Below are 12,721 nucleotides of genomic sequence, written 5' to 3'. Positions count from 1 at the left end.
ACAGTCTGATGGATTGGGGTAGAGAGTTCCAGAGGATGGGGGAAGTCCTGGAGAAGTCCTGCAGTCGGGCGTGGGAGGTGGAGACCAGGCAGCTAGAAAGTAGGAGGTCCTGTAAGGAGTGAAGATTATGGGTTGGGTGGTATTTGAATATCAGGTCAGTGAGGTAGTTTGGGGCAGCGTTATGAATGGCTTTGTATGTCAGTGTTAGTAGTTTGAATTTAATGCGTTGGGCAATCGGAAGCCAGTGGAGGGAATGACAGAGGGGGGTGGAGCCCAGTGGAGGGAATGACAGAGGGGGGTGGCAGATGCGGAGCGGTTAGTAAGGTGGATGAGTCTGGCCGCTGAGTTCAGGATAGACTGAAGCAGGGATAGGCTGTGTTGGGGTAGGCCGGTGAGAAGGGAGTTGCAGTAGTTGAGTCGTGAGATAATAAGGGAGTGAACGAGTAGTTTAGTAGTGGCTGGGGTTAGGAACTAACGTATTTTGGAGATGTTGCGGAGGTGGAGCCTGCATGAGTTTGCCAGCGATTGGACATGGGGTTGGAAGGACAGGTTTGAGTCAAGAGTGACACCTAGGACTTTGGCTTGTGGGGTGGGACTGATGGTGGCGTTGTTGGTCGTGATGGAGAGGGTGGGGGGCACGGGCTGGGGGGAAAATTAGGAGCTCAGTTTTGGAAAGGTTCAATTTGAGGAAATGGAGCGACATCAAGTCTGATATGTCGTTCAGTAGGTGGGCGATGCGGGCAGAGACTGAGGGGGTGAGGTGCGGGGTGGAGAGGTAAATTTGTGTGTCATCGGCGTAGAGGTGATAGTTGAAGCCGTGGGAGTGTATCAGTTTGCCGAGGGAGGAGGTGTAGATGGAGAAGAGAAGGGGCCCGAGGACAGAGCCTTGAGGGACCCCAACAGAGAGGGGGAGAGAGCGGGAGGCGGTGGCATTATAGGTAACGCTGAAGGAGCATTGGGATAGATAGGAGGAGAGCCAGGAGAGAGCGGAGTCTCTGATGCCGAGGGAGTGTAGTTTATTAAGGAGGAGGGGGTGGTCGACTGTCCATATCCATTTATCCATATCAATGGAAAATACTCTGGCCGATCAAATGAATAAATGTCCAAGCACTAAACGCGGTACCTCAGTTACACACATTTTTGTCGCGTTTAGCATTTTTCTGCTAGGTGAGTTCATGTGTACATGTGGCCTTAGGCCTCATGACAATGGGGCACGTTTACAGCAGCTGTTTTTGGCTTCTGGCGTTCTTTTCTACATCCAGTAAACCCCCCAGCATGTTATCCTATGTGTCCGCGCACACACAGACTGCAATCAATGTTTTTTGGCTGGAAAAATAACCCAGGATTAGTGGATTTCTAGAGGATTTTTATTAGCTGTAAAAACGCTCTAATTCTGAAAAACATGGCAAAATACTGCAAACTGGCATTTTAGGACCTTTTTTGACCCAAAAAAAAAGCTAAAAATCGCAAATGTGGGAAAACGCGGCAAAATGCAGCTAAACCCTAATGCAAAAACGCTAAAAAAAGCTGAAAAACTCATGTTTTTAACGTGACTTTACAGAGCTAACGTTACCAGCATTATCAAACCGTCCCGTGTGCATGAGGACTAACGTTGGTAAATTCGGTAAAAGACTTCAAACTAGCGTTTGTGAACTTTTTTTGAGCCAAAAATATTTTTGTGTGTGTAAAAAACTGCAAAAAAGTGCTAACATTGAAAAACACGGCTAAATGCTAAAACTTTAAAAACTGCCAAAAAATGTGTGTTTTTTTAACGCAACTTTATACAGCTACTAGTACAGGCGTTTTTAAAATGCCCAGTGTGAATGAGGCCTTGAGAATGACGATTTCTTTGGATTTCTGGCAGGATCAAAAGTTATTTGTTAGCACTTTTTGAACAGATATAACTAAATGCGCTTAGTATATTTAAGGGAGCAAATAGGAGAGGTTCATTGTGAGATTTACATACACTTTAATGGTAACTAAGAACATTTTGCAGTAGAGTGATGAAGTGATAACAAAATCTCATTAGCTCTGGCAGTGTTTGTTCCAAATCGCACAGCTACATCAACATCAGATGATTCGGTTACAGAGGTGTGGAGTCATTGCAGAAATAGATCCTGTAGGTGTCTGTCATACTTCTGTCATGCAAGTGTTCCTCAGTGACACTAGAAATGACAGATTGTGTGAAAAAATAGTGTGAGGAAGTACGAGCAAAATGTTGGGCAAGCAAAGACTTCGACAGGCAACTGAATATTCTTCTGACCACAGGAAATGCCCTTCCTCATAGAGCATCATGCATACTGTATATGAGGATGGAGCACATAGACTCTAAAAATGTTCCCTATTTACAAGTCTCTTATTGACAAATCACCTATTTAACTACTTGCCCTCCTGAGGATTCCCCCCTTCCTGACCAGGCCATTTTTTTGCGTTATGGCGCTGCGTTACTTTAACTGACAATTGCGCGGTCATGCAACGCTGCACCCAGATTAAATTTACATCCTTTGTTTTTCCATGAATTGAGCTTTCTTTCGGTGGTATTCAGGGGTACAACTGGGGGAATCAATGGTGGAGAAGGATCTGGGGGTTCTGGTAGATCACAAGCTTAATAATGGCATGCAATGCCAAGCTGAGGTTTCTAAAGTGAGCAAAATCCTCTCTTGTATTAGAAGAGGTATAGACTCCAGAGAGAGTGATATCATATTACCCCGGTACAAATCATTAGTAAGACCTCATCTGGAATATGCAGTTCAGTTTTGGGCACCAATTCACAAAAAGAACATTGGGGAACTGGAGAAAGTACAGAGAAGGGCAACCAAACTGATAAGAGGCATGGAGGAGATCAGCTATGAGGAAAGATTAGAGGAACTGAATTTATTCTCTCTTGAGAAGAGGAGACTAAGGGGGGATATGACCTCCATGTATAAATACATAAGGGGGGATATGATCTCCATGAATAATACATAAGGGGGGATATGATCACCATGTATAATACATAAGGGGGGATATGATCTCCATGTATAATACATAAGGGGGGATATGATCACCATGTATAATACATAAGGGGGGATATGATCTCCATGTATAATACATAAGAGGGGATATGATCTCCATGTATAATACATAAGGGGGGATATGATCTCCATGTATAATACATAAGGGGGGATATGATCTCCATGTATAATACATAAGGGGGGATATGATCTCCATGTATAATACATAAGGGGGGATATGATCTCCATGTATAATACATAAGGGGGGATATGATCTCCATGTATAATACATAAGGGGGGATATGATCTCCATGTATAATACATAAGGGGGGATATGATCTCCATGTATAATACATAAGGGGGGATATGATCTCCATGTATAATACATAAGGGGGGATATGATATCCATGTATAATACATAAGGGGGATATGTTCACCATGTATAATACATAAGGGAGGATATGATCAACATGGCACTGATGGGCACTGGCAGGTGGCAATGATGAGCACTGACAGCTGGCATTGATGGACACTGACAGGTGGCACTGCTGGGGCTACACTGATCATCAGGGCACACTGATCGCAAATGTCCTGATGATTAGTGTACATGTCCCCTCTGAGGAATGCCGATTACCGTTGGTTCATATAGTGAACTCGGTGTAGAGCTATTCACCCTGAGGTCATCACAGAGGACAAGGGGGTACTCTTTACGTCTGGAGGAAAAGGATTTTTTTCCCCTGCAGGAGCAAATTGGGTCATGCTTTGCTGGGTTTTTTTGCCTTCCTCTGGATCAACTGTGGGTATAGGATTATAGCTTTTTTTTTTTTAATGGTTGAACTGGATGGACTTTTGTCTTTTTTCAGTCAGACTAACTATGTAACTATGGTATTTGATTGCCATTGCGTTTTTTATTTTTTGCACTATAAGCAAAAACATAACAATTTTGAAACAAAAACAATACTTTTTACTTTTTGTTATTAAAGATGTCCAGTAAAAAAAATTAAAAAAACAAATTGCGTCATAAATTTAGGCCAAAATGTATTCTGCTACATGTCTTTGCTGGAAAAAATCCCAATATGTGTAAATTCATTGGTTTAAGTGAAAGTTATAGCAATTATAAATGGTGGTATAGATACTGGAATTTTTTTTTTCTACTAGTAATGGCAGTGATCAGCGACTTAAAGCGGGACTGCGGCGGGCATTCTGACGCTGGGGGGGAACTGATTTGATGTCACTGACATCCACAGTGACACCAATACAGTGATAAGTGCTAAATAAAAGCACTGACACTGTACTAATGGCACTGGGCAGGAGGGGGTTAACATGAGGGGCGATAAAAGGGTTAACTGTGTGCAGGGAGTGTTTTACTAGAGGGCTGTGTGTTGGTGCTTCACTGTAAGCACACTGCTCTGGATGGCTGTGTTGTGCACAGCCATCCAGAGCAGTGTGCCCGAGCTGACAGGGATGAGAACTGTTAGTAAACAAAACAGTCTCCCCCCATTGGAGCTGCTCAGTAATTACCAAGTGCCAGTGGGTAATCACCGGATTGACAGCCGCGTGCGCCCCCTACCTGAAAATGCTTAATCACGTATATACACCTGATTTTGCGCACACGTGCTGCCCTGTAGCAGTATTTCTGCTATAGGACGGTCGGGAAGCGGTTAACAAGGTGACTAGTCCATTTGCTTTAATTATAAGGTAAACTTTAAAGCAGAACTCCGAGCAAACATAACAATAAAAAAATTGTCCTGGCCCTGCCCACAGCTTATGACTGGACAGTGAAAGGAGAAGAAGCACAGTAATGAGCTCCTCTCTGTCACTCTCCTTTCTCCGCATGCTTTTTGGCAGCACATGAATGGATTGGCAACCATGAGAGGGGTTCTTACTTAAAAAAAAAGAAAAAAAAAAAGAAAAAGATTTTTGGTACTGTGTCTGCCTGCTCTGGAGAGACTTTCTATCACTTCCTGTTCCGGTAATACCATGTCACAGGGACGGGAAGGTCTAACATTTGCATACTTTGTACAAAACAGACACATTTTTGCAGGACTTAAAGTGAAATTTAAGCCTAAAAGGGAAGTTCCACTTTATTTCCGAATTCCCCCTCCTCTAACACTTTTAGAAAAATTTTTGGTGGGGGGGAAGGGGGAGTGGGTATCTAGTCTTAGTAGATACCCACTCCCACTTCCGCTTTGATCGCCTAGGCACTTCCACTTGAATTTCAGCTGCCTTACCTGCCTTGCAACCTCATGCCACAGGTCCCAGGAGACTGCATGACCATTCACATTGCGTGGCTCTCATATCTGCAATGGGAAGCCGGCTGTGACGCTGCAAGGAGTCACAGCTGGCTTCCCACCAGGGGCGGACTGACCATTTGGAAACTCGGGCAGTGCCCGAGGGCCCGGGGTCAGTAGGGGGCCCCATGAGATGCCCCTGGTACCTTTTTTATAGGCTTTTTTGAGTTTGGGCAAGGACACAGGGGCCCCATGATCCCCTATTGCCCGGGGGGTCAGTAGAGGGCCCCATGAGATGCCCCTGGTACCTTTTTCATAGGCTTTTTTGAGTTTGGGCAAGGACACAGGGGCCCCATGATCCCCTAGTGCCCGGGCGCCCCATGAGTTGTCAGTCCGCCCCTACTTCCCCACACTAAAAATGCTGGCTCCGGGGACAACCAGCAAAGAACCAGCTCAGGTGAGGGCAGCGCTGGATCCTTGGACAGGTAAGTTTCCTCTTACTAACCACTTAAGGTCCACTCTACAGCAGTTTTACTGCTACAGGGAGGTCCTCCTGTGGAAAATCACGTATATATGTGATTTTGCACTTCCTCCATAGGGGGCGTGCATGTGCCACCAGCAGATCACTTCTGCTGTGAACACCCACAGCAGAAGCCGATCTTGCGAGTGCTGGTGAACGTATGTCTGCCGGCACACGCCAATCGTCGGGTAGGACACAAATCAGAGCTTTGCCTATGTAAACAAGGCAGAGCTCTGGTCTGACAGGAGGGGAGTGAAGGATAGTGTGTCCCTGCAAAGCTGGGAACATGATACTTCACTTCCCCTAGTAAAAGCACCACCTAGGAGTGCACACCAAGCACATAGCTAGGCACACAGTTAACCCTTTGATCACCCTAGATTTAACCCCTTCCCAGCCAGTGTCAATAGTACAGTGTCAGTGCATCTTTTTACCACAGATCACTGTATTAGTGTCACTGGTTCCCACAAAGTGTAAGTTAGTGTAAAAATGTCCACAGTAATATCGCAGTCCCGTTATAATTCTCTGATCACTGCCATTAGGAATATTAAAAAAAAAATACATTTAAACAAATCCAGTATATGTCCCATAGTTTGTAACTGCTATAACATTTGCACAAACTAATAAATATATACTTATTGGAATTTTGTTTTTACCAAAAATATGTAGCAGAATACATTTTGGCCTAAATTTATGAAGACATTGTATTTTTATATGTTTTATAGCAGAAAATAAAAAAATAAATATTTTTTTTTATAATTGTTGGTCTTTTTTTGTTTATAAAGCAAAAAGTAACAAATGCAGAGGTGATCAAATACCATCAAAAGAAAGCTCTATTTGTGGGAGAAATAAATGACATAAATGTAATTTATGTTCAGCGTTGCATGACCATGCAACTGTCAGTTAAAGTAACACAGCACTGTATCTAAAAAAATAGCCTGGTCAGGAAGGGGGGTAAATCTGCTTGCAATCAAGTCTTCAGCTACAGTATTTGCTATGGGGGCACTCAGCAGGGGGGAGGAGTCAGGAATGCCCAGTGCAGGGGTAGGCAACCTGCGGCTCTCTAGCTGTTGTGGAACTACATTTCCCATGAGACATTGCAAAATTGAGAGTTACAGCTATGACTTGCAGAGGCATGATGGAACTTGTAGTCCTCCAACAGCTGGAGACCACAGGTTGCCTACCCCTGGCCCAGTGCATCTGAATGGTTCAACAGCAGGCCCATATTTTACCAGAAGGTGGCACTGTGGGCAAACTGCGACATTGCATCCGTTACAACTGCACCCACACAATAGTGGCAGCCGTTTGTGCTTGGGATCTTCCTAATACCAATTTACTGTTGATCACATGGGCATTGGATAACTTGATTGGTTACATTCTAATAAATGCAACCAATGCAAACGTATTACATTGAGAGCAGATGTTTTTTCGTAATGAAAATTCTGTATTGAGTTATATGTCTTCTTTCTTGCAGGCGCACCCAGAAGAGTTAGTCACCTATGATCCGGAGACTTTTCGCCCCCACCATGAATACTACCCCTATCTCAGTGACAATGAGAGCCACGGTAACTATTAGATACTTCCACACTTTATTACTGAGATGGAATGGGACAAGTGAACCTCTCATATCACCATATAATGCCTAATAGAAAAGTGTGTTCGTAGACCTCTCTGTCTACTTAATAAAATGTGCTTTAACTTTCATGCAGATTATTTTAATTCACTTCAGGTGTTTTCATGCTGATAAATTGGTACATTGTAAATTGATGACAAAGTCTTACTTGTGCGGGTTTTCTACAAGGTGGAATTTCTGCCACAAGTTTCTTTTTGATAGTATTTATTGCTGTGAAAAACACGGTATTACCACCAGAAAAGTGTACATTTTGACTGAGGTTAATACCATTGAATCCACTGAGGAAAAGTATTACCTTTAAGGAAATGAAGTCAAAGGCAGGGGCGGACTGACCATTTGTGCACTCGGGCACTGCCCGAGGGCCCAGGGTCAGTAGGGGGCCCCATGAGATGCCCCTAGTTCCTTTCATAGGCTTTTTTGAGTGTGGGTGAGGAGACAACGGCCCCATGATCTCCTATTGCCCGGGGGCCCCATGAGTTGTCAGTCCGCCCCTGGTCAAAGGTTAACTTTTTGGGTCCAGTACCATTTAAACATAAGGTTTATTAGTTAAAGGGAAAATGTACTTTTAAACAAAAGACACATATCTCCAAGTTCCCTGACTGATTGAAAATCTCTAGCTCCAGTGGACGTGCCCGAGACTAGAGGGTTTTTAGTCCAGAGTCTATGGCCTTTTGTCGACCCTTTTTCACTCTACCTTCCATAGAGATCCTCGTCATGAGCTCCTCCATTGCCCACTTCCTGGCCTCTTGTCCCATCGGCAGAAATTGGCTACCTATCTTTTCATAGCTGATAAAAGGGCCATTGCTAGAGCTTGGAAGAAACCAACTGTTCACGTTGCAGAAGTAAGGAATATTATGACCACCCTCATGATTCATGAGAAAATGTTGAGTATCCTTAACCACTTCCCGTCCGGCCGTTGTATATAAATGGCTGGACGGTGGCAGTGCAGGGGTGGGTGGTCATTTATAAACAGCCTCCCCGCCCCCTGCTTGTGCATGCTCCCTGTCCCTCTGGACATAGTGGAACACCGTTCGTCGTACGGGACCTCTGTGTGAGGGCCCGATCATGTGATCACTGATTGGCCAATCAGTGATCACATGCAGAGTAGTAAGCAAGATTTCACTTCTGACATCATTGCTTACTACGTGTGAAATCTGTGAATGATCACAGAAGTCACATGGTACAAGGCTATACACAACAGCCTTGTACCATGTGACCACACAGAGACAGTGCAGAAGAAGTCAGTATTGGGAAAAGATCGGCTATGGGGAGACCACAGGCAATACTGGTGACTAGACCTTTGCACTCTGCTGGCCTGTTTTTTGGCACTGCTTCCTAAGTTCAGTTCCTCTTTAGGATGACGCTAAAGGTAAAACTTATGAACTAGCTTGAGGTTAACCTCTTTCCATCCGGCCCATGTCGATAAACAGCTGGACGGGAGCGCTGCCAATGCGGGTGGACATTTCTAAACGTCTCTCCACATCCATTGCCTGTGCGCGCTCCCTAGGAGTGTGTGGGACCGCAATCAGTGCCCTCTGTGTCCTCCGGACACAGCGGAACACAGATCTCTGTACGGGACCTCTGTATGAGGTCCCGATTCATGTGATCACTGATTGGCCAGTCAGTGATCACCAGCGGCGGACTGACCATTTGGAAACTTGGGCACTGCCCGAGGGCCTGGGGTAAGTAGGGGGCCCCATGAGATGCCCCTGGTACCATTTTCATAGGCTTTTTTGAGTTTGGGCAAGGACACAGGGGCCCCATGATCCCCTATTGCCCGGGTGGCACCATGAGTTGTCAGTCCACCCCTGGTGATCACATGAATAGTAGTAAACAAGATGTCACTTCCTGACATCATTGCTTACTACTTGTGAAATCTGTGAATGATCACTGAGATCACATGGTACAAGGCTATTCACAACAGCCTTGTACCATGTGACAAGCTGTGACCAATCACAACTCTCACAGTATTTCTCAATGGCTGTAAGAATGCAGCCAGAGAGAAGGAGAAATTATTGCTTTTACAGCCTTTATGGGTGTAAAAGCAATCAGTGTAAAAAAGGAAAAAAAAATCTTCATCACCCCCCACATGTAGTACAGTGTCACTATGGTGACACTGTACTGCTAGGGTGACAGTATGTTAAAAAACAAACAAAAATAATAATAAAAATAAAAATGTAAAAACTATTTTTTCAGTTATAATTTTTGGTTATAAACTAATTTGGGTTATTATTATTTTTTTACTAAAAAGATAATTGAATACATCGTGGCCAAGATTTATGAAGAAAGATTATTTATTTGCTAAATTTTATAATAAAAACACTTTTTTTTCAAAATTTTGGGACTTTTTATTTATATAAAAAAAAAATAAAAATTCCAGTGGTGAATAAATACCACCAAAATAAAGTTTTATCTGTCTAAAAAAAAAATGCAAAAATGTTCTTATGGGTACAGTGTTGCATGACCGCACAATTGTCATTCAATGTGTGAAAGCACTGAAAGCTGGAAATTGGCCTGGACAGGAAGGGGGTGAAAGTGTCCAGACTTGAAGTGGTTAAGGATTAGCTTCTGATTTAGAATGTTAAGCATAGAAAGCAGGATTACAGTTTGGTTTGGTGGTTATGTCAAGGGTAAGGGGTGGCAAGTCACTACTGCTTTTTCAGGTTTAAGCAATTCATTTTTGGGTGTAATAACTGTATAACACAATCAATAAATGTATTGGTGGATGCTGAGATTTCCAAATCAAAAATTATTCCACCAATTTCCAAGTATGCCTAATATTTAAATCTCATCTCTGGGGCAACAAACAGCAGATTTAGTTACCCAACCCCCTGCTACCCCAGGAGTTGGCAATCTATTCTACTCCCCTGTGCTCTGGCAATGGACTGTCCCCTGGCATCCTCCTGTCCAGTGCAGGGCTCAGCATTGGACTGGACCTACGACTGCCAGAGCAAAGGGGAGAAGAGACTGTGGGGATCGGTCTTACAGTCTGAAGGGAGTCTGAAGTCTGAGGGAAAGGAGGATCAGGAAGGAAAACTGCTTTTCTGTGGTCCCCTAGGCCTAAACGAGTAAATAACCCTTGCAGTGTGGGGGCAATCCCACTGCAATGGAGGGTTTTCTTATCTCCATGAAGCTCAGCGTTAAACCAAACTTAGGCTAACCATAGATGATTTAAATTTCTTTTCTTCCACCACGGGTGGAGAGAAAGAAAATCACTGACTTTGTGGATGGGAGAATTTTTCTTGAAGTGCTATTGTGTCCTGCCGGCAGGGAGCCTTCCCGCCTGGCAGAGCACAATTATTACCGCTACGGCTATAGCCGCCGGCAGTAATCGCATGTAAAAAATCTAACACGCTGGTTGTACCCAAGTCAGTCGATGGATCAACTTGTGTACAACCAGCCTGCTGATTTGAATCTAGACTGATCCCTGTTTAACCGGCCAAGATTCGATCCATCTGTTGCCGGCTTTTACTGTACCATCCATCTAACCATCCATCCATCTACACCCAGTATGAACTATATTACAGTGTTATACTGTATCTTTGACTTTCAGCAGCATGTTATCACCCACAGCCTTCTTTTCTGTCTAAGGAAAACTCTCTAAAACCTTCAAACATATATACAAAAATTCTGTAAAATTTTTCATCGGATCATTTGATCTTACCATCATTGCGTCAACTAATTTCATTTAAAAAACGTATAAAAATCTCAATCAGACCTGCTGCTTGAGTAAATTTGCAAATGCATTAAGCAATTTTTTTGTGCTTAGTACATGTGCATTACTTAATGTACAATATTTCCTGAACAAAAACATATTCACAGTTAGAATTTCATTCAAGAAAAAAATTCCATCCTACCAGGGGCGGACTGGCCATTTGGGCACTGCCCGAGAGCCCGGGGTCAGTAGGGGGCCCCATGAGATGCCCCTGGTACCTTTCATAGACTTTTTTGGGTGTGGTTTGAGTGTAGGCAAGGACACAGGGGCCCCATGATCCCCTATTGCCCAGGGGCCCCATGAGATGTCAGTCTGCACCTACATCCTACACAAATTTTCTTGCCACTATGGGCAAAAACAAAAGTCGATTTGCCCCAGATAACCATTAGAAAATTGAACAAATTTTCTAAAATTAATATTTTTGAACACATTTCTACTGGTGTATGACCAGATCAAAAGGAACTTTTTGTCCTGTTGTTCCTGTGTAAGAATATAAAAAAATACATGACTAGTGCACCAGAGATCGGTTCATCCAGATCCCCCTACCTATAACTCCTACTTAAAGAAAAACATGACACCAATTTGGAGTAAAATGGCCAACGCCGCTTTTTATTAACCAACACGTTTTAAACACCAAACCATTCCTTATAACAGAAAAACATACAGATTTGTTGTTGGTCTTCGAAGGCACCATCCAAAAATGATCTGAAATGCACCTGCGGACCCCATATAACACCAGGCCTCCAGCCGCAACCAACCAGCTCGGAGACAACCTTACCGTCCGCAGTGCAACACCACCACCTTCCAGTTAAACCTTGGTTAACTGGAATGTCCCCGGGCACACCATACCACAGATGGGTCCCACACCATTCTCTGTACCTTCAAGATAATACCCGCCTCCAAAGACCAACAAAAGCTCACTCACCAACGTCCAGCTCCGACTGACTGCCCCCCACCCAGGACACCCCACCTAAAGGTGCCAAAGAGACCACCCACGCTCTCCCTCTACCAACCAGCTCCCACCTATATAATTTCAAACCCCCTGGCACTGACTTAACCCTTTCTAGTCTTCCTTCCCACTCTAGGCCTAGTCATGCCTGCCCTGCGCTACTTCTTTTCTTTCTTTTACGCTACGGGCATTACTTTCTTCCCACTCCATGTAGTCTAGTGTTGTCTTCCTGGCAGCCACAGTTCTTCCACACTGCTCTTCTCTTGGTCTGCCATCTTTGATCTCATCCATACACAGACATGCCATGGTAGCTAGTTTTATGGGACCTGCCAGAAACCCATAGTGTGTCTGTGCGTGCGCTGGTGAGAGTCTCCTGCACGTGCAGAAATCTGTGGGTTGCATATGCACAAGATACCCTATGCTGAACATATGTTATCCTTGCCTAGGATTCAGGAACTGAAACAACAGAAATGTAAAAAAAGTTTTTTTTTTTTGTTTTTTTTGAAATCTCAGTCATTTAAGAGGTAGTGGGGTGGAGGCAGTAGACAGGAAGTGTTATGGATGGGTGAAGGTCCTCTTTAAGGTTCTCTTTAAGTGAGAGTGTAGACTATTCTGTTCTTCAGTTGTCATTTATATTTGCATTTATCTGGATACTTAAACTCATTTGTTTTTAGATGCTGGAT

General features: G+C 43.8%; 1 protein-coding gene across 2 annotated transcripts in view; it reads left to right on the top strand.

Annotated features, from left to right (window-relative positions):
- SPI1 (Spi-1 proto-oncogene) overlaps positions 1 to 12,721 on the top strand; it is a 71,898-nt gene that overhangs the window by 44,276 nt on the left and 14,901 nt on the right. For both annotated transcript variants that reach the window (XM_089675794.1, XM_089675795.1), the window contains exon 2: positions 7,216 to 7,306. In XM_089675794.1, coding sequence (XP_089531920.1) covers positions 7,216 to 7,306 — 91 coding nt within the window. The remainder of the gene's footprint in view (positions 1 to 7,215; positions 7,307 to 12,721) is intronic.

Source organism: Staurois parvus, unplaced genomic scaffold, assembly GCF_062004578.1.
Source record: "Staurois parvus isolate SC_StPar_1 unplaced genomic scaffold, SC_StPar_1.0 ptg000159l, whole genome shotgun sequence".
Classification (NCBI taxonomy): Eukaryota; Metazoa; Chordata; class Amphibia; order Anura; family Ranidae; genus Staurois; species Staurois parvus.
The sequence above is the reverse complement of the archived record's forward strand: the minus strand, read 5'-3'. Positions and strand labels throughout refer to the sequence as shown.